At 35.9% G+C, this 23,148-nt stretch overlaps 1 protein-coding gene across 9 annotated transcripts in view; it reads left to right on the top strand.

The window, feature by feature from the left end:
* trdn (triadin) overlaps positions 1-21,724 on the top strand; it is a 47,655-nt gene extending 25,931 nt beyond the window's left edge. For 4 of the 9 annotated variants that reach the window (XM_081377794.1, XM_081377795.1, XM_081377799.1 and 1 more), the window contains 23 exons: positions 166-255; positions 5,231-5,287; positions 6,626-6,721; positions 7,822-7,848; positions 9,242-9,286; positions 9,424-9,465; positions 9,585-9,629; positions 11,358-11,414; positions 11,543-11,596; positions 11,717-11,764; positions 11,956-12,006; positions 12,097-12,144; positions 12,264-12,305; positions 12,546-12,593; positions 12,675-12,710; positions 12,792-12,839; positions 13,770-13,817; positions 14,774-14,812; positions 15,752-15,811; positions 16,481-16,525; positions 17,995-18,018; positions 19,852-19,896; positions 20,588-21,724. In XM_081377794.1, coding sequence (XP_081233920.1) covers positions 166-255; positions 5,231-5,287; positions 6,626-6,721; positions 7,822-7,848; positions 9,242-9,286; positions 9,424-9,465; positions 9,585-9,629; positions 11,358-11,414; positions 11,543-11,596; positions 11,717-11,764; positions 11,956-12,006; positions 12,097-12,144; positions 12,264-12,305; positions 12,546-12,593; positions 12,675-12,710; positions 12,792-12,839; positions 13,770-13,817; positions 14,774-14,812; positions 15,752-15,811; positions 16,481-16,525; positions 17,995-18,018; positions 19,852-19,896; positions 20,588-20,757 — 1,265 coding nt within the window. In that variant the 3' untranslated portion in view covers positions 20,758-21,724. Of the gene's footprint in view, positions 1-165; positions 256-5,230; positions 5,288-6,625; positions 6,722-7,821; positions 7,849-9,241; positions 9,287-9,423; positions 9,466-9,584; positions 9,630-11,357; positions 11,415-11,542; positions 11,597-11,716; positions 11,765-11,955; positions 12,007-12,096; positions 12,145-12,263; positions 12,306-12,545; positions 12,594-12,674; positions 12,711-12,791; positions 12,840-13,769; positions 13,818-14,773; positions 14,813-15,751; positions 15,812-16,480; positions 16,526-17,994; positions 18,019-18,247; positions 18,301-19,851; positions 19,897-20,587 lie in introns of those variants that run through there. The other 5 variants (XM_081377797.1, XM_081377800.1, XM_081377796.1 and 2 more) reach the window with 3 other exon arrangements.
* Positions 21,725-23,148: the final 1,424 nt, after the last annotated feature.

Here is a 23,148-nt window from a genome sequence, read left to right as displayed (position 1 = left end):
TCGCACTAGTAAATGTTGAAAGTAGAAATTTCTGTTGTATCACATTAATTGAATTTTAATGGTTACTAAAGGCTTTAAAGACTTGATAGATTCGAAATAAAATCACGAAGACTTCTTGTGATCTATCTGGCAAGCCTTATAAATATGTTTTCTTTTCTTTCAAAGGCATAACAACCCTGGAAGAAGAGGAAAAAGATGAAAAGGAAGAAAGTGCAGATGAAGTGGAAATTGCAGAAAAAGAACCGGTCCCTAAAGGTAACAAACATGGCAACAGTTTGCTTGCATGAAGCATAAAAAATGAACCAGAATTAAAATGAGAAAATGTTGCCAACACTAATAAGCTAAAAGGTTATTGACTGTGGAAGAGTGGGGTTCTATACAACATGCAGAGGTCTGATGGTGGTGGATGAGGGGAGAAGAGGGCATGAGTGTGAGTGTGTGTGTGTGTGTGTGTGTGTGTGTGTGTGGCAAGAGATGTGAGGGTTGAGAAGACCCTTAGGACTCAAACTTTGATCTCCAAAGACTTTCTGATGGCTCATTTTTCCATCTACTACACAACAGTAGGATCAATAGGATGATGCTGGTGTGTGTCTACTAGTTTGGTTAAAAGACAAATTTTGCAACTGAACTTATAACTTATAACAAATAACCTATTTATCTGTTATTTTAATACATTTACATTTATTCATTTAGCAGATGCTTTTATGCAAAACACTTACAAATGAGGAATACAACAAGCAAAGAGGAAATCTTAAAGCTACACAGTGTAAGATTTTCTCGCATCTAGCGGTGAAATTGTATATGACTACCAACTGAATATTACTTTCTAGCCCCTCCCATTCCGAGGCTTTTTAACTCCTACGGTGGCCGTATTATTCCAAGATTAACATGGCTTCCAGTTCGACTTCGTCCATGAGTGTTCCTTCAAGTGAACTTTAGAAAACTATTACAAATTGCAGTTAGTTATTTAGTCAGTTAACATCTATGTAAAACGAATAATAGTTTTACGTTTTCGTTATTTTGGTACCATTTCATTGCTAACATCAGCTATCAGGTTCCCAAACAAATGCAAGATAATCTTAGTAACTTTGTATCTTAGTATCATTGCTATCGTTATTCTGTATATTGTACGAGGTTAATAGTTTAAGGCAATGTTTACAGCGTAGGCTACATAATTTTCTCCGTGAGCGAGTAATCTCCCCCTCGCGTCGTCACGGTGCCACTGAGTGTAAAAGTGCGAAAGGCGAAGTTTGAATTTCCAGGTATGTCCCTCTTTGGCTAATGTATTTTCAAGATGGAGGCGCAACATGGCTGCCGTCATTCGAGCGACTCGCTCATATGTATTCTGAATGGCAGATTCTACGCTTACAGTGGAAGTAATTACACATGAATGAGCACATATAATTTTGAAAGAACAAAGTGTTTTTTTGCTAAGAATCAACTTAAAAAATTACACAGTGTAGAAAAAGAGGTCATAAACTTGAGAAGTGCTCACTAAAGTTTAAGTAATACAAAGTTTATTTATTCAAAATAATTATTTCTATTATAATATATGCCTATGTACCCTAAAATACTCTTTGGCATAATTTTTCAATTTACCTCAACAGTTTTTCTGCATATGTGAGGTCCTCAAAAGGGAAGGAAGAAAAAAAAGGTTAAGGTAGCGTCAGCTTCTTGAGTTATTTGGCTGAACACTACGAAATCATAAATAATGCACTAAAAGTGTAAAAAGGTATAACCTTGGCCATGTTAAAATTAACATTAAATAAAAGCAGAAAGAGCACAAGGGTCTCTATAATAGGATTTTCTTCTAGTGAGATGCATTCCTCCCTTTCCAATTATTCCTGCTATTTGATTTATTGATATGGTGTTGAACTACAATTTTTCTGAATTCCTCCGGTGGGCAAAAGATCTTACTGGGTATCCGATTAAAATCTGGAGAGGAGATTGGGGATAAAGCAATGTGTGTATTGCAGGATGGAAATCTAATCCTGTGCTGAGACAATGTATGACGCAGCAGTATCACAGACTCAGAGCTGAGATGAGTTCAGAGCACTGCTAGTTCTTCTGTCTGGGAACAGGAGAATGAGGTGTACTTGGATGTGGAACAGTGGAAAACGGCGAGACTGAGCCTACACTGCACTATATATAAAGTATCGGTACTGGTACTTGTACAGAGAGTTTCAAATACATTTGGTTAAGGAGAAAAGGTCATTATGTTGTCAATTCAAGAACACTCAAGCAACCATGGTTAAATGGTTGCTAAGTAATCTTTGATTGATAGCTAGGGCGTTTACACCTGGTAATAAAATAAATACAGGTGTAAATGGCATATCCACATTCGACCACATGAGCATCTACACTATGAAATCAATCCGGTCAAATGCATTTTCCACTACCACTAGAAGTGGTCGAAAGTGGACAAGCTCAAAACGTTTTAGACCCCGTTTACACCTGTATTCAGCGTTGTCCACTTGTGATTGACCAAAACGCATTTTAATAACAGGTGTAAGGAGGGCCCCAGAGGTAGTCGAAAACGCATTTGACTGAATGCGAATTTGCTTTCGTAGTGTAAACGGTCATGTGTTCGAATAGCCACAAAAGACTGCCTACTCTCCGCCTACTGACCTAAAGCGTAAATATTATGGGAAGCGGGCTAGCCACACGGGATTTAAACTTTGTCTGCTGAAGACCCAAGTTTGGTTTGAAGACAAAAAACGTACCTAGCTCGTAATGTTGTCTCACCATTCCTGATTTCTAACACGCATTTACAGCGTTCGGCGTGGTCTTGCGGCTATCAGAGCAGAAACGAAAGCTGCTGCTCTCCGTATGTTTTTCCATTGTCTCCGGGGCATGTTCATATGTAAATTGGACAAGCTTATCAAAAGTAGGGCTCACTGCATCCTGCGCTGGACACCCAACCCTGTCCACCCAAACCTGTCCACATCCAAGTGTGGCATTGGATGTGGGCAGGCATTTTTTGACATCACAAAAGGTAGAATCTGCGAACGGTTTGTTCTGAGACAGTACTTATGATTTATGGGGATAAAAAAAAAAGGAGTGGATGGATTTTTATCATTATAGGGTGGTTGTGTGCAGACTGCCAACACATATTTATGTTCAAACACCATGTGAAAGTGAATTTTGCAACTGGTTTGGGGGGAAAAATCATGCTAATGAGAATGTGACATATTTGGACATAGGCGTCACACTTGGATGTAGGCTTGGATGTCCACCACAGGCTGCAGCGAGATGTTTCTCAGCTTATTTTGTCCATTAGATCGAAAGATCTGAAAAAACAAACAAACATACATTTACCCACCCATAGACCCTCCCCTCGAATAAATCAGGACAGAAGTGGTTGAAAGTGGACAAAAGAGACATATTAAAACACCTGGTGTAAACGGGATTGCTATGGTTGCTGGTGGTGTACTATAACTATAAGCAATTGTTAACCGTATATTTGTAATTAAACTTTTAGACAAGGTTTTGTCAAGACAACAATCAAAGTTTGTCTTGACCAACTTTACTTTTCTAGATAAATCTATTCAAAAGTCTGTTTTTCACCTACAGTGATTTCGCATCAACATATTGATTTGTATTCAATCTCCCACTGTTACATTAAAAATGTATGTCAAGTCTGTGGGCATTTATACATGCTGCATTTAATAAACTTGTGCAGATCTCAAGTTAACCACTGCTTTTATGAAGTGAAATGAAATAATTTCTTTGTGATTCAGCCTTGACTTCAGTCCACCGCATGACTCCACAGATCAGCCCGTGGGCAGTCACTTCCTTCTCTATTTTCTCGCTTTTACTGTTGCTCTGTGAATGTGATTACACCAAGTAGAACATATTCCTGGATCAACATCCTTTCAACATTCCAATCAACCAATCAGATTTAAAAGATAGGTTTACAGTGGATGTCAAGTTTAGCTTATAACAAGGGTTAGGGGATTCTACACCTATTTTCTACACCTAAGTTATGGGTAGTGTTTGGTTTAGGGGTAAACATAGGGTTAGGACTAGCCTGGAAATCCAGACCTAAATCTGAAAGATGAATGGTCTGGCATCGACTAATGAAAATCGGCCAGTTCGAGAGGCGGCACCAAGCATGCATTTGAAAATCTCACCGCACGCAATTGAATAACACTACGACCAATCACAACAAGCCCCATACGCTTAGATACCAGCTAACTGGTAGATTCTTGATGTATCCGGTTGGCAAAAACGCAAAAACGCCCTTCTTGCATCGGAACGATTCGAGCGCCGCCTTCTGTTCCTTTTAGATAAAAAGCCAAGTCTAACTCGTTCATTGTAGAGGCCAAAGCCGTTTTAAACAACTGGTGTTCATCCATAGCCATCTTGCAATGTTTACTAATGAGCTCTCCTCTGGCCCGCCTATATCAGATAACCCGATGTGATTGGTGCAGCTCGGCTACAAGGGCATAGTTAATGAGCATCATTACTCGACGCCAGAGTAAACTCGCTGAGCAAATTCAACTTGTGCTCGTGCGAGAACTCTGGATTTCCAGGGTAGGTTAGGACTATGTTTTTGGAAGGAATGTTGTTCAAAGATCAACAAAAGATGTTGATCCAGGAACAATTCTTACTTTGCAAAATCACGGTGACCACCGGTGCTCTTAGGTAGGATATATATTAAATGATAGATCTGTTACTAAACTCCAGCTGTTGAAGGTGATAGAAAAAAAACCAATGATCTGTTTTATTGACAAGTTTAACTCACTAGTTTTTGACTTTAGCACTTTAGTTCTTTAAAATGTTGTGCTCCAAAGAAAATTACAGCAATAACATCACCCCATTCCATTTACTGCAGAGAGGAGGCCAGAAAAATTGAGAATCTCTGCCCTGCCTGCAGGCAAGCAGCAGATACTCTGTCATTCCTCTATCAAGAACATCATTAGATATGTTTCACACAACAAAATAAATCCCTGCTGAGAGAAAGAAGCCTGCTGGTAGGGGAGAGAGAGCAAAAACGTGGAACTTGAAGAGATCCATTTTGACCCATGGGGTTGAATAGTCTTCACAGAAAGCACAAACAAAGTACAAAAAAGATCTGAACATCAAAGTTCGTGCGCGCGTGTGTGTGTGTGTGTGTGTGTGTGTGTGTGCGCGTGTGTGTAAGCAAGTCTATGTCTTTTGTCTTTCTATTTTCTTTCTGGACTGTAAGACTCACCTTTTGTTTTGTTGGTTTTATTTCTTAAAACAGCTGACGAAGTGAAGGAAAAAGAAGCAGAGAAACCTGTGGCAAAGGCTGAAAAAGAAGGTCGGTACACAATTCCAGTGTAAGTGCTGCTATTTTTTTTAAATGGGGAAACGTTATATATATGTATATTATATACTGTATATGCAGGGCCTAAAATTAACACTCGTCAAGCGCCGGTAAGATTTTTAGGAATTCTAAAACTGCAATGTTGTGAGAACAAGAACAAACAAACATTTTATTTTATTTCATACTTGTAATCTGCACTCATTTTTACCTCCAGCTTGTTTGCGCAGAAAATAATGACAGTGACTTTAAATACACATGGAGCAGCACTAAACCAGTGCAGATAGTGCCTGGTTACACTATGAAGTTTCAATGGCAAATCAAAGTCATAGGGATAATATCCTATCTTCCAACTTCCAATGCCCCTGCTGATCTTAATCAGTCAAGAGTAAATGCATTTTATTAGCTAATAAACTTCTGCGCCAAAGGTCAGTGAGAAAACAAAGGAAGAAAGAATGCATGCTGTTTTAATAACATAGATCATGTATTCGGCTGCAGGGTCGACTGATATCAAAAATGGCATTTGCATTTTAGGTTAAAGGCACCTCCCTGTAATTCCCCGCGAGCATGTAAGCAACACAATCAAAACCGGCTTTTTGAATTTCAATTATTATTCAAAGAGACTTCTTGGAATTCTTGCAGCTGCTAAAAACATTTCCCTGCTTCTCAGCCATTTGCCATTCTTGTTAATCTCCGTTTGTTGGCGGGGTTGTCAACCTGTTTTTATTTTTAGCTGGCTTCCTTCTTGTTGTAATAATCCAATCTCTTTACTGATGGGGTGGCATTTAATCATAAAATGTCACATTAATTCTGACAAATTTATTCAATCCAAACTTATAATGAAGGTGTCATATTTGTATCCTGTGATTTACTACCACCACTTTAAAAATTAATTTTAGTAATAACATTTTGATTTATGGACATAAAATCTGGCATTGGTCTCTGATGGGATAAGCATATTATGGGGTTTAAAGATAATGACATCCATATATTAAGCTGTAGAAGACATTTATCTCTGTGTTTAGCTGCCAATGTGATCTTTATCATCCTGTGTTGATTTAAACAAGGCTAATCTAATACATCGCTCATTAGACTCTCTTTATTTTAACAGTTTTAAAAAAAAAATGTAATTTACATCATAATAATTTTTGTATTTAATGGATATTTGCAATTGATTTGGTTTCGATATTGACAAGTCTGCCTGTGCTAGCAAAAAAACAAAACACAATAACGTCACAGCCGATGATTCATATGAACCAAAGATGGCTAAAATAGGCAGGAAATGACACTGTAGTCTATGTCGACACTCACTATTTTGCATTTGTTTGTATCCAGACAAACAAAAAGAGCCCTCTACATGTCCTTGTGTGCATTCAGTAATACATAAAGATCCTCAAAAAACCCAAGACACTAAACCAAAGGAAGAAAAAGGTATTTGGTATTGACTTGCAAGGTCAATATCATGCATGTTGTTTTAAAATATAAAAAGAAAAAGCATGGGCATATTTAAAATTTTCTGCATAACAGAGCCATTTTATAGCAAATCACACTGGCCATGTCTAAAGCATAGATCTAGTCAGAGACATGCCAATATCTTTGTTCTAACAAATTTTGTGAGCTCTTCATACAAAAACAACTGACCAAGAGGTATTTAGTATTTTGCACATGAAATAAATCGCATGCTTAAAATATAATCATTGATTGGTGAATGATGTTTACCTAAAAGCATATATACATACATCAGTGTTATAGTAGTGGCTGAAGAGGTGGGTGTACTGTGAATTGATCAAGATAACATGCATGCATACACACGGAACAAGGATTGTAAATTATGCGTTTGTACACATCTGGACAATATGGGTAATTTCTGTATCAGCAGATACAGAAAATCATATTTGAATTAGTTAACTTTAGATATATTTGCTCTTAATGACCTTAACTCCGTACTGTAAACTCATCATACTGCTTTCTACTAAAAGTATTTATTTTTACAATAAAATATGGATGGTATATAAAAAGCAGGCTGTGTTTCAAAATTGCATTTTGCCCATCCCCTTAACCCCCTTTCTATACCAAACTTTGGGCTTTAATGAGCTTTATTAAGTCATTTTTATTGTATGTGCTCTCTCTGTATGTGGAACACATTTGTCTTATATTATGTTATTTAAAGGTGCATAACGCAAGTCTCTGAGTTTTTGCAGAACTATGCCCCCTCTGGCGACAAATGAAACTGCAACACTGCAACTGAATGCGCATGACGTCACGCCCAGTCTCAAATTCGGCCCGAATCCCTCTTATTTATTTTACTTTACAGGATTATAGAGGCAATCGCAGTGATCAGAGAAGGGCTCATTCAGCCCATCAGGCAATTGTTTAAGCATGTATGGGTTAGAAAAACGGGTATTTTTAACATGAAAAGTTGCATAATGCACCTTTAATAAGCAGACAAATGTATCCACTCAGAGTCGCCATCTAGTGGGATGAATTAAAGCTCTGCAGTAACTCGTCCTTTTTATCCGTTTTTCCTCCAGCTGAACCTGATAAAGTGAAGAAAAGAGGTACTTTTATTCCAGAAAAGACTTTGAATGCAGCTAACTGCTTGTAATACATTTATTGACCACTTCAAGAAGCTAACAATAGATACTTTTAATGTATGTCTTCAAGTATTCAGAATTATGATATATATTATGAATTATATTATATATTATTATTATATATATTATATTATGATATATATATATGGTATATTGATAGTACTTGATAGTATATTGAATAAAACAGTATAGAGCAGTTTAAGTAGAACTGAGTAGCTTTTCCAGTTGCAATTTAGACATTATTAAGTTTGACTTTTAAACAACAGTTCTATGAGCATAAAGTAATATAAGGTACTGTAACGTGTATTGTAGATACAATATTATCTGTTAGATTGTCTATTTTTGCTCATCTAGCTTACTTCGACTTTCAAAGCATAGTAAATCAATGAAAAATATAACCCATGATCTCCTCTATGACCTATAATAATATAGCAATCTGTTTTAGAGGACATCAGTGAGGATCTTATATCAGTATTTTTTTCTCACTTCCAATAACTTTGACAAACACAATAGTGCCCCCTGGTGCATATCTGTTAATCTAGATTTTTTTTTTTTTAAATCAAAACCCCAACACTTAGGTATACTTCAGGATTCTTGACAGAGTATTTCAGCTCTTGTGTGATAATGATATAATGCAATATTAATCATGGCTACTGATTCGGCAAATGCTTTTTTACAAGAACACTCTTTAGGACAGTGTGATTGATTTAGACATCAAGTGACCTCTCTCTCTAGCTCTCTCTCTCTATCTAAACAAAACCGTATGGTTTGATTCATGCCTGACTCATGTCACAGCTAAAAGAGTCAGCCTTGAACGCAGGAGTAGGCCTATGTGATGCATTGTTTTGTTTGATTAAAGCTGGTTAAGCTCAAGCAGGCAACTGTCGATTTCTACAGTAAACTGCTTGCTTTAGCAGCACAACTCAACAAGCATGTGCAAAACTATTAACTTGAAGTAGTTAGACTAATATATTGATAAAGCTTATTTATGTATGCTTGAAAAGATCAATTTGTTCTGTTATGTTAGAAATATGGATAAAAGAGGCTAATCAATAAGGCAATAAACTATTAAAAAGCAGAGCCAACAGCATTATGGGAGAAAAAAAATCCCAGTTCTTCACATCAGAAAATGTATTTACTCATAAATTCAATGCTTTTGATGCAATGTTCCCACAAACTCGGTAAAGACTTTGTGAAATAGGGAAAGTTTGAAACGTATTTTTAGCTGAGCAAATTTGTAGGAACACATTTGGAGATACTGACATATGTTTGGAGAGATACTGATATATGTTTTGATCAGGAAGCAATTTTTTTTGTTGTTTAATGTTTGTTTGTTTTTTTGTTTTTTTTTTACCAGACGTTGAGACCAAGAGAAAGGAGCCACTGCTTAAACAGAGAAAAGGTGCATTATATGAGCTCTCACTCAGATCAAAATAATAAAAAAACACACTTATATTTAATATAGACGTGGAGTTTGTTTGTGGAAGAATATTGCACTAAAGGCTTTTTTCTTTCACCTCCTTACTATTTGCTCACCAGAAAGAGAGGCTCCAAGAGCAAGACTAGAGAAAGCAAAGAAAGGTAGCACAATGTGTTCCTGCTTTTTTATCATCATGCACTGAAATATTTGTTTCAAATATTTTGTTATAATAGCCATGAATATTTAAGACTTGACATAATATTTGCTCTCTGGTCCACAGCTCCAAAAGCAAAGGCAGTGGCTGCCAGCATACTCAAAAAGAGAAGTAAGCTCACATGGATCTGATCGTACTTATTTAAAGTGATTGTTCACCCTTAAATAAAAGGTCTGTCATTATATAGTCACCCTTATGTTGCACCAAACCTGTGTGACTTTCTTTCTTCTGTGGAACACAAAATATGTTGCTGAATGTTCACAGGCTCTTTTCCATAGATAAGAACGTAGGCCAGTAAGAGCTGTGCATGTAAACCTCACTCGCCTGGCCTCAAGAGGAGAGCTAGTGATTGATGCTAGCAGCTGCGGTCTTGAGTGTCCTTGTTAGGTTACCCGCCTCCCTCGCTGGAGACCAGGGGTTCAGGGGTGCGTTTCCCGTACAACGACGTAACTCGCTGCTTTACTACAATAGTACGATGCATCGTTGAAGAAATCAACTAGCTAGTCACGACTGTTTTCCAAAACTGTTTGGTCGCAAATTGGTCGTTCAACCACTTTGGTTAATTATGTCACGCAGGTGGTGGCGTAATAACTACTTTTAATGAATATCTGTTTGAGAATGAATTAATGCTAGATGTTTTGCTATAAATTACGGACATTGCATTTGAGAAATATTTCTAATTTTACTTAGTTATTTTGCTCTATTTCCAGATTCAATCATAGGCTCGTTCTTACGCTCTAATCTAAATCACTTGACAAACTAAAAGACGTAAATGACATTTGTATGTATTCTAAATAAAAGATACAGATTGTACTGAATGTCAGCTTGCTTATTTGGCTCAATATTTGGATTTATTGAGTCCACATGTCATGCAAACTAGAAACTATGCTTCTAACCACAGACCGAGAGCTGTTTACGAATGTACGTTAGAACTATGGTTTCAGGAAACACGGACTCGCTGAACAATGCTGATAACAACGGAACTTGCGACGTAAGTTGGCTAACGATTGCGACGTAAGTTGGCTAACGATTGCGACGTAAGTTGGCTTCTCGGGAAACGCACCCAGAGCAGAGCAGGTCGAGTAGGACTGGTTACATTTGGTTCTGTGACCCAGATGGGAGTGAGGTTTAGGGGGGCAGGTGTAACTGTCGTAGACCAGTAAGAGCTGTGCGAGTAAACCTCACTCCCCTGAGCTCAACTGGCACTACAGCTGCGGTCTTTAGCGTCCTTGTTAGCGCGCCCGCCTCCCTCGCCAGAGACCACAGTTTGAACCATAGTGACCCAGATGGGTTCAAATATAGTTAAAAGTGTTCACGTCCTAAACTTGGAATTTTATGCGAGCAGCGACTTGTACCACATGACCGCTGAACCACCTGACCGGCCACTGCAGATTCATTTTGGTGTTGATAGTGTTGGTTGACTCGTTGAAAATAGTAATTGCCAGGGCATGAACGTTATGGTTATTACAACACCTTTACTTTACAGAGAGCTTACGACCTACTAGCTACTTTCTATAGTGCTGTCGAATAAAGTACAGAGTTAGTTACAAAGTAGCTAGTAGTTACTAAGCCTCTGGTGTGGACGTTACAATTTAAGTAACAACTTACGAATGGCTGGTGCAAACCTACCAGGTCACCATTCATTTTCATTGTATGGAAAAGAGCAGCATGAATATCCTGCTTAACATCTCCTTTGTGTTCTACAGAAGAAAGAAAATCATACAAGTTTTGATCAACCATGAGAATTTTTGGGTGATCTCTTTTAAGTTGATGGCAAATGTTAAAATTCCGTTTGATCTAAAGATATGACAGCAGTGGTTTCCCTTCTCCTAATAACAGGATCTAGAGCCTCAAAGGACGTGGAAGTGTCAGCTGCTCCAGCTCCGATACAGGAGCGTGAGTGCAACTCAAAGCCTTGTGACTTGTTACATTCTCGTAATGCAAAAAGACAGCAGCAATAACACGCAATATACAGTAATTCTATTGTAACTCTGAATCTTTCTTTTCACAACCCCTTAAAACAGTTCCTATGTGCCGACCAACACCTGTGTACTGCCCAGCGCCCCCTGGCTGGTATGGTGAGTATTGCAGTCACCTATAATTACTGTAACTTAATGAACTTTAACATAAAAGACCTTTTAAGCATAATTTATACATCCTTAAATACCCTGAAATTCACTTTATCCTTTATCTTACAGTGCATCATATAGTTACAAGTAGCCCATTACCTCCATCGGCTTTTCCAGGTATTCAAAACTGTATTAATTCAAATGCATTCATCAAAATAGTTGACATCTGTTTATACTAACTAAATTATGTGGCTGTCAAATGCCTAAAAATGCTGCCAGTTTCAGTATGTTTAATAGTTCAGCATGCTTAATACATCACTGCCTTATACAAGCTTTTTAAACATTACATTTTTCACTGTATTTTTCAGAATCAGAAGTTCCAATTTTAACAACTCATCAAGCTCCTACTGTAGTGAAAGGTGTTGATATCATAATATTTCTGAATTTTAATTCTATATTTGCCATATGTCAATTTTGTTAAATCTGAGTTAATGTTTCCTTTGCTTTAGAACCGGAAGCTACAAAGGCAAAACCAAAAAAAGACACTCAAAAGAAAGGTATAGTAGTAAGTTGTCTTGATTTAGTGCCTGTAGTAAAGATGTAGTATTTTTTTTCCAGTTACATTGACATGTAAAAAGACCTGAAGCAAGTAATAACCTCTGACCTCCAATTTCAGAACCAGCTGCACCAAAAGAAAAAGCCAAAGCAACTAAGAAGGGTGAGAACTTGTTTAAAATAAAATGGAGACAATGCTTTACTCAGTGTTTGCCATCTATCTATCTATCTATCTATCTATCTATCTATCTATCTATCTATCTATCTATCTATCTATCTATCTATCTATCTATCCATCTATCCATCTATCCATCTATCCATCCATCCATCCATCCATCCATCCATCCATCCGAATCTGTGCATTTATATGTGTTTTTGTACATTTGTACTGTATGTGTTCAAGAGTCCACAGTTACTAAAGACAACGTAAAACCTTCAGTGGCAAAGAAAAGTAAGGACAATAGAAAAATGATGGCAAAATTTCCATTTAAGATCTATTTTCATACTAAATAAATCAATTTTTATGACTTAGGGCCAACAGTTGTGAAGGAGAAGCCTAAAAGGACAGGTAATTATGGTTCAGGAACTGACTTACAGTAGCAGTAGTTTTATATTAATGAACCATAACTTATAATTTCCTCTTTTGCAGAGCGAGTGATCACAAAAGAAAAGGCAAAACCTACCTCTACTAAGAAAGGTAGATATTTCAACTTTATTGTATATAATGTAAAATTACATTTATATTATCAGAAATTTAAATGCAGTTCATAAAAAAAGATCCTGCATTTACCTGTGCAATACTATGGTGACCGGGAGGGGACATGTTCGGTTCGGCCGACGCTATGTAAAGCCATAGCCTCGAGATCATATGTTGAGGGAACGATATATTTTTCTCGTGGCCATGACTTCATATTTTGAGAGAACGACATCTGTTTCTCGTGGCAACGACTTATGTTGAGGGTACCACACTGGTCAATACTGTAACCATATAGGCCTACAGCAGTCGGAGATGGAGATGACTGATGAAATAACATTTTACTTTGAATTAGGAATGTCATATAAAGATATAGTGCGGTTTCTGGCATTAAGACACCTGAAGCGCATTCTTAAGTTGAATGGGCTTTTTCGTCAGAAATTTGCTGGCTTGAATGAAATACTCGGGTCACGAATAAAGTCCCGTCTAAGGCAATAAACAAAAACTAATTATGATAAACTTAAATTAACAAATAACAAAGAAAATTATGACCGGGGTTAAAGGAGGAGCCCGTATCGCGTGTGAAGATTCGGTTCCCACATGTTATAAAACTGCATGGCAGCCACGAGAAACGGATGTCGTTCCCTCAACATATTAAGTCGTGGCCAGGAGAAATGAATGTCGTTCGCTCAACATACGATCTCGTGCCCACGAGATATTATGACGTTCCCACGAGTTCATATGTTGTGGCCACGACAAAACTAAGTGAACCGAACATGTCCCCTCCCGGTCAGTGTACTACACAGATGCTTTATTAAATGGAGTATAAATAGAGTTGTCAGGCTATCTTGAAAACAATTACCACCAATCTGGTTGCTAGACATACAGAAATCCTAAATCCTAAATGTTTATTACATCCTGTTCTTACTATAGAGCCAGCAGTAACAAAGAAGGCAAAAGTAACACCAACCAAATACAAAGGTAACCTCACATACAGTACTTATACAGTACAAACATATATTCATAGTAATAGCTTTAAATGTGAAATGTTTCATACTCAAAAAGCTTTCATAATGTTATGAAAGAAGGAAGAAGTCTTAATCCTTGTGTTATTATCATGTATTAGCTCATGTGTCATAAACTTGGTGTTTATAAATTGGTAACAGTTATAAATATTTCAGACTAGATGATATTTGTCTCGCTTCTATAGGCGGGTGTCTGTTAGCTGCCCCATGGCAATGTTATAAAATGTTCTGCTCAGCTTTTTTTAAAGTGTTGGACATGAAGACAGAACCTCAGAGTTTTGCTGAGAGTGAATAGTTGAATTCTGCATTGCTCCTCTACTTTTGGATATCAATTGCTCTCCAACTACTACTAGATTTGGGCACATGGAAAGAGATTTGTTGTGGCATTTCCACATGCCATTTCGTTTTATCTGATACCACAAAATCCCTGCAGTCAAACATTTTGTCTTTACACAGCAAAACATTTCTGAAAAATGTAAGCAATTTTTTAAATCTTTTTTTTTTTTTTCAGTACAAATATCTTAAAACAAGAAGAAAAAATACCAATTGGGTATGAAAATGTAATATTGTTTTGCCTATGAATTAAGTTTATTTTTCTGTCCCCATTTGCATATATTTCTCTCTCTCTCCTCTCTCTCTCTCTCTCTCTCTCTCTCTCTCTCTCTCTCTCTCTTTTTTTACTTGCTTAATTTTCATAGCTTTTTCAGTAAACAAGACTTAATATATTCTGCCATTTTGCTTCTCAAGGAAATATATCTTGATTTAAAAATAGTTAGATATTTGTACTGAAAAATAAAACAAAAGAAAATCTTTGTCTTTGCAGTGTAGAATGTGAAATATGTTGATAACTACTACTTTTATTTCATAATACATCCTATAAATCTATACTTTTTTGTGTCTCTACATGGGAAGAAGAGAAAGCTGTAAAGCAAGTGAAGTCCACTGCAGAGGGTAAGTTGTTTTATTGTAAAGTATTAGGTGATGCTTGCTTAAAGCTTTAAGCTTTAATTTAGCTCATATTTAACCCTCTAATACTGCATATTCAACTATTAAACTCATCCAACATTGTTAGTGCTGCTTACATTAATTGACTTGTTGAAACGACTGGCCTTATTATTTGTGCATGGCTGTTAAAATGAACAAAAAACATCAGTCTTGAAGGAGGGACACAAGCCTTATCATTGAAAATGTCTAAATGTGGGAGATTAATTAATATATTGTTGGGATATTTAGAATATCCTACCTGTTTTTCTTTTTTAATATAATGCGTTTATTATAAACTTAATTGTTTATAATCAAATTAGTAATACTAAGCATTGCTGTCTCGCACTGAATGTGTTGAAGACACAAGTTTGTTTGAATGGATATTTCAATCAATAATCCTGCAAAGAACATCTACATTTAGTGAATGATTTTGTTCACCCTGAGAGATAGGTCACTACATTTTAGATTGCTAATGGACTCTTTAGAATTATTACGTGCAAAGCTTATCGACTTCTTGACAGGAAACCAGTATACAATGTTTATGTGCTCTCAACTTCTTTAGTACATTGATGTCGTGCAAGGACTAACACATAAAATCCTGCAAGAGCTGGCAAATAGTCCTTACTAAAAGTAAAAGGGATAAAACATAGCGTTTACTGCAAAAACAAAACAAAATCAACTCACTTAAATGAAAGGTTTAAGTATAAATGGTGCCAAAATGACAACCTTCAATGATAAGTGCATGTACATGCAGTATATACACACACACACACACACACACACACACACACACACACACACACACACACACACACACACACACACACACACACACACACATTTACATTGTTTTATTGTATATTGTATAGCATCAATGTAATTTGTTTGATTGTGTTGGATCATTAGTCAAGAAGGCCACATCAACACCAAAAGCCAAAACACCAAAAATTAAAGAAGTTGTTGTGGGTAAGTTTTAATGACTATTTTTAACATTGCATTTGCATTATAAAAAAGCCCAAAATACGTCTGTATTTTTTAATATCCCTAATATCCCTCTCTATAAAAGAGAGACAAAAAAAATATTTTCATGGCTAATAAACCTAAAACTAGATCCATAAAAGGTTTATGTAGAGTTTTATTCTTGACTGCTATCAGGATTAAAAAAAAGGCATGCATGACAAAATATTGAGGAATTGTTTTTATATTAATTTCCCAATGGACGCGTTGTGTTGTGATCACCAGTACATGTTTTATTTGCTTTTGTAAAAGCACAGAGAACTTACTGCATAGATGATTGTAAGATGGATCAAGAAAACAAAAAAACCTTAGACTCCAGTTGGCATAAGAAAATTGGATCTGTCAAGTAATATAACTTCAGATGAAGTCATGACAGAATTTCTCTATTTTTATGACAGGAAGTGTACCTTACACGTTCTGCTCCATGACTATATAATCACTTAACTGTGCATGTTTTCCTCACACATTAAGAATAGAAATAACTGATTTTAAACTTGATTAAAAGACGTACTGTAAGCACACTGGAAGTGCAATTATGAAGGTGTTACATTGTAAATGAAAAATGAAAAAAAACACATGATAGATAATGTGATGAACATTATTCTCCTTCACCTCCAGAAAAACCTGTTCCAGCCGAGAAGAAAACATCTGAAGAAACCCAAGGTATGAAGTAGACATGGCTCTGTTTCAAAAACTAGTATGCACAGCATTTAAAAGGGACAAGTCAACCAAAAAGAAACATTCTGTCATTATTTATTCACCCTGACGTCATATCATCTGAGTTTAACTCAAGAATTGGAAACCGGCTTTGTGAAGTGGATCAGCCATGTAATTTGTAAGATCTGACCATCTGACTTAAAATAATGATTTCTACGGCAGTTAACTCATAAATTTGTTATTCCTTAATTCCACAACATAAGGGTGAGTAAATCTTTACAGAAAACGAGAGTTCATTTTACACAAACTATCCCTTTAAAAATGAAAGCAGTGAAATAGAGAAAGCAATTACATAATCCATTAGGAGAAGCCCAGTGGAAATGTGGATTATAAATGAATTTAATTCAGTACTGAGAAGTGCTAAAAATATTTTATTTATTTATTTGTATCCTTTTAACCCTTAAATGCATGGATGTTTCGCCAATCATTCTTACGTATTTGGGTCTTTAGCGACCCGGATCTATATCTAACACAGATGGATCTCTACCTGTCGCGATAATACACAACTCTCCTGATATTAGAGTAACAATTACAGAAGAATAAAATAAAACACATTTGTTACCTTTTGGAGCTTGGAAGTCATCTTTGTCCTCATCAGAGCTCATTTCCCAGTACATTCTGGCTCATATTTGCGATCTCAAACATATTCTCGAAATTATAATGTTCAACATCTTCAAAATCAATATTTTGATCACTGACAGCTTCTTCACCAGACACACCATCAAGTGATAGTGACACTAATATTTGATTGCGTTCAGTACTTGCTATGCAGTAAATCGCTGAGCCATTTCAAGTTTGGCTGATGATACTTCCTATTCTTTTGTTTTCTGCCTGAGGTAACTATGAGTGAAATATCACTTCATCATTGTGTATCAGACATTGCACTTATCAAATATTCAATAGTTGTGCAGAAAAAATATACTTACACTGTTACACACCTCGAGTCGTTCGCGACCCTATACAATTTGTACAAAAAAATAATGGGAAAACAGGCGTTCTTTTATAATTTTATATATTTTTTCTTGTTATATTGTTTCTAATGAATTAATTGAGGAATACTAAGAAGGCTGATGTCTAACTTTAAAAAATGAATGAGGAGGAGGGTAGTGAATGACGTCCTGGGTCACTAAAGACCCGAAGTATGCATTTAAGGGTTAAAAGTATTGCATTGTTAGCTTAGCACTGTGTTAACAGCAAACATTGTGAGCGGTTTGTAAATCAGTTCCATGTGGAGTGCTTTTTGTGTGACGTGGAGTTCGAAATCAGTCACTTCTGAGGTTCTATTTCAGTTAGAATGCTCCCTAGTAAGGCAGCGAGACATCTCTCTGTTTTTTTGGAACAGAGCCCATGTGTTGCCATCATTTTCAGGTTAATCTTTGCTAACCATAATTCTGTCCTCAAATTTCTGTCTTCAGGCAAACCAGCTGAGGCACCAGCAAGTAAGTTCTGATGTTTTCTGACGTCCATGAGGTGTGGAGAAGTATTGCGTGAAGCTTGAGATTAAATTTAGCCTGAGTGCTTCGCATAGCGCTGTACCTAATCATTCCAGATGTCAAAAGCAATAATCAAATGCATGCATTTGTGTAAGCAGTTTGAAACATCTGCAGACTACATTTAGAAATGCATTGTTCAGCATACATAGTGATCATGCGTACCTGCATATTGTAGAACTTGGGAGAACTTCAAAAACTTCCAGGCAACATTGAGGTACAATTCCTTATTCACCAAATGTATTAACATCACAGTTTCAATAACTGAGCCACAGTACACATTGTTACTATTCTAGGTTATCCCACTTAAACCAAAGGGATTAAACTATTTTTAAACAGCATTAGTGAAATTACAATTAAATTTAGCTATTAATACACTAATGCTGCTTGCTGGTTGGCCCTGTGTGAACTCCTAATGTCACTCTTTCACTGTAACTCCTTCCTAACACAAATCGCTTGACTTTCTCGTTAGAGACTTAAGGTCAGATTTAATAACCGTTGTGCCAAATTATTTCAGTGAAAACCCTGGGTCTTATTCACAAACCACTTGACATCCAATTTAATAAAGCACTATTCACTGCAAAAAAATATTATAATTGAATCAGTATATTTGTCTGACTTTTCTGTAAAAATAGTTAAGCATCTTTAAAGGTATAGTTCACTTAAAAATGAAAATTCTGTCATCATTTCCTCACCCTCAAGTTGTTTCAAACCTGTTTGAATTTCTTTCTTCTGCTGAACACAAAGAAAGATATTTTGAAGAATGTTGGTAACCAAACAGTTGATGTATTTCATTGACTTCCATAGTAGGAAAAAAATGACTATGTCAATAGTCAATGAGGTCCATCGACATTCTTCAAAATATCTTCCTTTGTGTTCAGCAGAAGAAATAAATTCATACAGGTTTGAAACAACTTGAGGGTGAGGAAATGAATCTATTTACAGATTCTTTCTTTATTTAATGCAACATGAAGTGGCAAATTAGGTCGTCACCTTTATTTAGTGCTTTATACAATGCAGATTGTTTCAAAGCAGTGATAAATAGAGAAATAACCATCAGTGAAGCAAACAGATTTCAATTAAGCTGTAAAGTAGCTCTAAAATAGACAGTAGTGTCATTTTTCAGCTGAAGTCAATTTAGTGATGATTTAGTTTGTTTTTGAAACACATTTTGAAAAAAGAGAATCAGTTATAAGGCAGCCCTGCTGTCAATTCAGTTCAAGTTTTGTTCTCATCCAATCAAATCAATAATATTACTGAATTTTAATCCCCACGGTTTGTGAATACCCAAAAATGCAAAATTTGTGTTATTTCAGTGCCACTTACTTGCAACTACTCTTCAAATGGACATTTCTTACAGTTATAGTTCACCAAAGAATTCTCTTCAATGTAAAAATGTTTCTCCTTGGGAAATCTCAGGATTTTTGAGGATATGTAATCCCACCAAGGTCTCAAGTGTCTTTTTTTATTCGCAAGCCTGGTTTTCATCCATTTAAAGTAACTTTTGAAGGTCGCCATTACTTTCAAATTCAAGTCTCCAACTCTGCCTCAGTGGGTGTTCGCAGATATCTTGGTCTACTGCTTGTAAAAATTATTCCTCTGAGAACTGAGCTTTGTCATGTCACCTTATAACAAACCTGAAAACTAAATGCCACATTAACAGATATTCTATCCTTAACTGAAAGTATTTGCCATGTCATTTAAAAATTTGCTACGGCAGCACTTGTTATATGTTGAAATGAGTACATTTTTCTTCAATTTTTCTCTCTAACAACTAATTAGAAGAGCTGAAAGTGGAGGAAAATGTCACGGAGGGCAAAAAGCCAGGTAAATGAATCTAATTACACACCATACATTGCAGTAGTTTGTCCAGCAAAATCGTCCACTATAACAGAGTTTTAGAAACAGTACAATAATATGTTACATTGAAATATGGAATTTTACATATAACCTGTTGCCGGACAAACATCAAGCACAACTTCAACTGAATAGAGATGCTTTATTATAACTGAATAGCTTCAGTTATTGCTTTATATTCTGTTTATCCGTGGGTATAATGCATTACACCCAACATGCACTACTGTAATTTAATTAAGTCAAGTAAGAGAAATTGGTCTCTTAATTGTTCTGTCATTTAATTACCATTACCTCTGATGTAATTGCATTGAATACTTCATAGACTATAGAACAATACAAACAATAAAAAATCTTTGTAAAGTTCAACTGGTCAAAGTTGAAATGGGGTTTAGAGGGTAATTAATTAGTAGTAAGTAGTAATACAATACTTTTTAAAGAGTAATTAGTACAGTAATCTAATTTCACTGTTGAAGATGTAATGTTGTAGTTGCACATATTTTAACTTGAATTTTCCAATTGATATGTGTGTGTGTGTGTGTGTGTGTGTGTGTGTGTGTGTGTGTGTGTGTGTGTGTGTGTTTTGAACTGTTCAGTGTTTTATGTATTTAATTGTTGTTGTTTGCACCTGACAACTGAGAATCACTTGTTCTTTGTGTTACAGGCAAGATACCGTACTTCCAGTGTGTTTTAATGAGCACAAAATCCAGCCAATATCCACTGCGGCCCATGTCCCCTGCTATGAGTCCAGCTATTAACCCCAGCATGATGAGAGCCATGATGGAGCAGAGGGCCGCGTTACTGCAGCAGAAAGCCCGCGCAGCTGGACAGTAATAGTCCGGCTCTGGCAGGTGTAAACTGCTTATGTACCGCTCTAAAAACACAGTGCTGCTGAGCTCTCAAGAGCCATTCACCTAAACCATCACAGAGACTAAATAACAAATGGAGGTCACTGGTTTTTCAATGGACGCTCTCCATTCCCCATAAGTGGCTTGTGAATCTAATCACAGTTTCACAATTTTGACAAAAATTAATATGCAATTACTTCAAAGAAACATAAATAAATTATAATGTACGTTTTGAAATATATTTAATGTCAAAGAAATGTTACTGGTTAGATACATTTATTTATTTATTTATTTATTTATTTGAGATCTTAAAACAGCTGTTTACATTTGTTGCAGGGAAGATTCTGCTGGGGGTTTTTCATTTTTTTTTCACATTGTACATAAGACTACTCAGCAGCTAAACAAATTTAGAAGTGGTTAAATAATTTAAGTGTTCCTTTAAATATTCAGATATTTATTTTTTTATGTCAGAGTATATGATCTCATTACGGAAAGGAATACTGCAGCACACATTCACTTTGGGCCTTATCTTTTGGCGCAGGCCATTTCCTTTGGCTCACTGGTAATAAGATTATGCGTAGTATGTCTGGGTTCTACCAGGGTCTGGGATCTTTCTGCATTTGTATGCATGGCCATTAGAAAAAAGAAGGACGCCATTTGGACCGAATCCGATTTCTATCTTAACCAATGAAAAGAGCATACATCCTTACAGAATTGAAAGAGACATTAAGAAATTAAGGCACACAAAAGCCTCTAAATAATGAAAGGCTTTCATTTTACTTGACTGAGACTTTTTTTTAGAATCGCTTTAGTTAATTGAAACCCCCTATTGGGGTTATTAGATTTATGGTAGTGAATTCAATAGTGGAATATGTATAATATAACTTTTCATATACAGGTAAAACCCAAAGCAATTGTGCTAAACTTGTGTACATAAAGTATACCGAAAATTCAGTGTTTTACAGTATTTGTCCACCCTGCAATCGTTATTTTTCCTACATTGATCAGTGGTCTTCAATGTTTTTCAAACCGAATGACCCTTTTGTGGATATTGTATTTTAAGCCTAAAATATCATGCCATTTTAATGCATTTACATTCTTTGTTTTGTTGCTTCATGGATGAGCCATTAAGTAATTATTATTAAGAATATAATATTAGTAGCCTAATAATTATTGGTAACACTTTACAATAAGGTTTCATTAATTAACATGAACTAACAATAAACAATACTTCTACAACATTTATTAATCTTAATGTTAATTTCTAAAATGACTAATACATTTTTAATATCAAAAGTTGCATCTGTTTACATTATTTAATTCACTGTGAACTAAAATGAACATGAATATTTTTTATTAACTAACATTAACAAAGGTTAATAAATGCTGTAAGAATAAATTGCTTATTGTTTGCTCATGTTAGTTAATACATTATGTTAACAAATGAGACCTTATTGTAAAGTGTTACTGAATTATTTGTAATCATTATTGGGATTATAGTATGTTATTTTAAGATTTTTAATGTGGGTTGGACAATTAAATATTTAACTTAATTTTGCTTACCAGTAAAAAATTACTTTCTAACTTACTTTTTCTGTGTTGTTTTCCAGTACAAATATCTAAACGTTCTTAAATCAAGATGTATTTACTTGAGAAGCAAAATGACTTGATATTAAGTCTTGTTTTCTAAAAAAAAATGAGTGGCAAAAAAAGTAAATTCATGCTTAAACCAAGAAACAAAAAATCTGCCAATGGGGTCAGAAAAATAATCTTGTTTTCACTTTGAATTAAGCTTATTGCAGATATTTTCTTATATTTTACTTTTTTTGAACTCACTTCATTATGATCAACTGTTCAGAAAACAAAGTCCTTGAGGACTTGAGTCCTTTTGTTTCTCAAATAAATATATCTTGAGTTAAGAATGTTTCGATTTTTGTGCTGAAAAACAAGCCAAAAATACAGAGTAGATTTTTTATACATGCCTGTTGAAGACCCCTTCCCTAGGTAGTCATCAAACAGTGTGTGGATTAACTGTAAAGTACAATCGTATATTATTTGACTTTACTTTGACCAACAGTGATTTTCAAGATGTTAATCTGAAGTCACTGTCCATTCTCAGAGGCATCTTGTTCTTGTAACATTTTGCTTCGAGCAGGATTCACCAACGTTTCCGGCATGAGAGGAGGGCGCTAACAAGGATACTAAAGACCGCAGCCTCTAGTGTGCCTCTTGAGGCCAGGGGAGTGAGGTTTACTCGCACAACTTTTACTAGTCTGGCTCCGTTACACACACCTCCCTAAACCTAACTTCCCTCAGGGTCACGGCACCAACGTAACCCTTACAGTTCTACTCGCACCGCTCCAAACTGGATTTGAAC

This window comes from Scardinius erythrophthalmus, assembly GCF_964197995.2.
Source record: "Scardinius erythrophthalmus genome assembly, chromosome: 11".
NCBI classification, from domain to species: domain Eukaryota; kingdom Metazoa; phylum Chordata; class Actinopteri; order Cypriniformes; family Leuciscidae; genus Scardinius; species Scardinius erythrophthalmus.
Note: the sequence above shows the minus strand (reverse complement) of the source record. Positions and strands in the feature narration are given on the sequence as shown.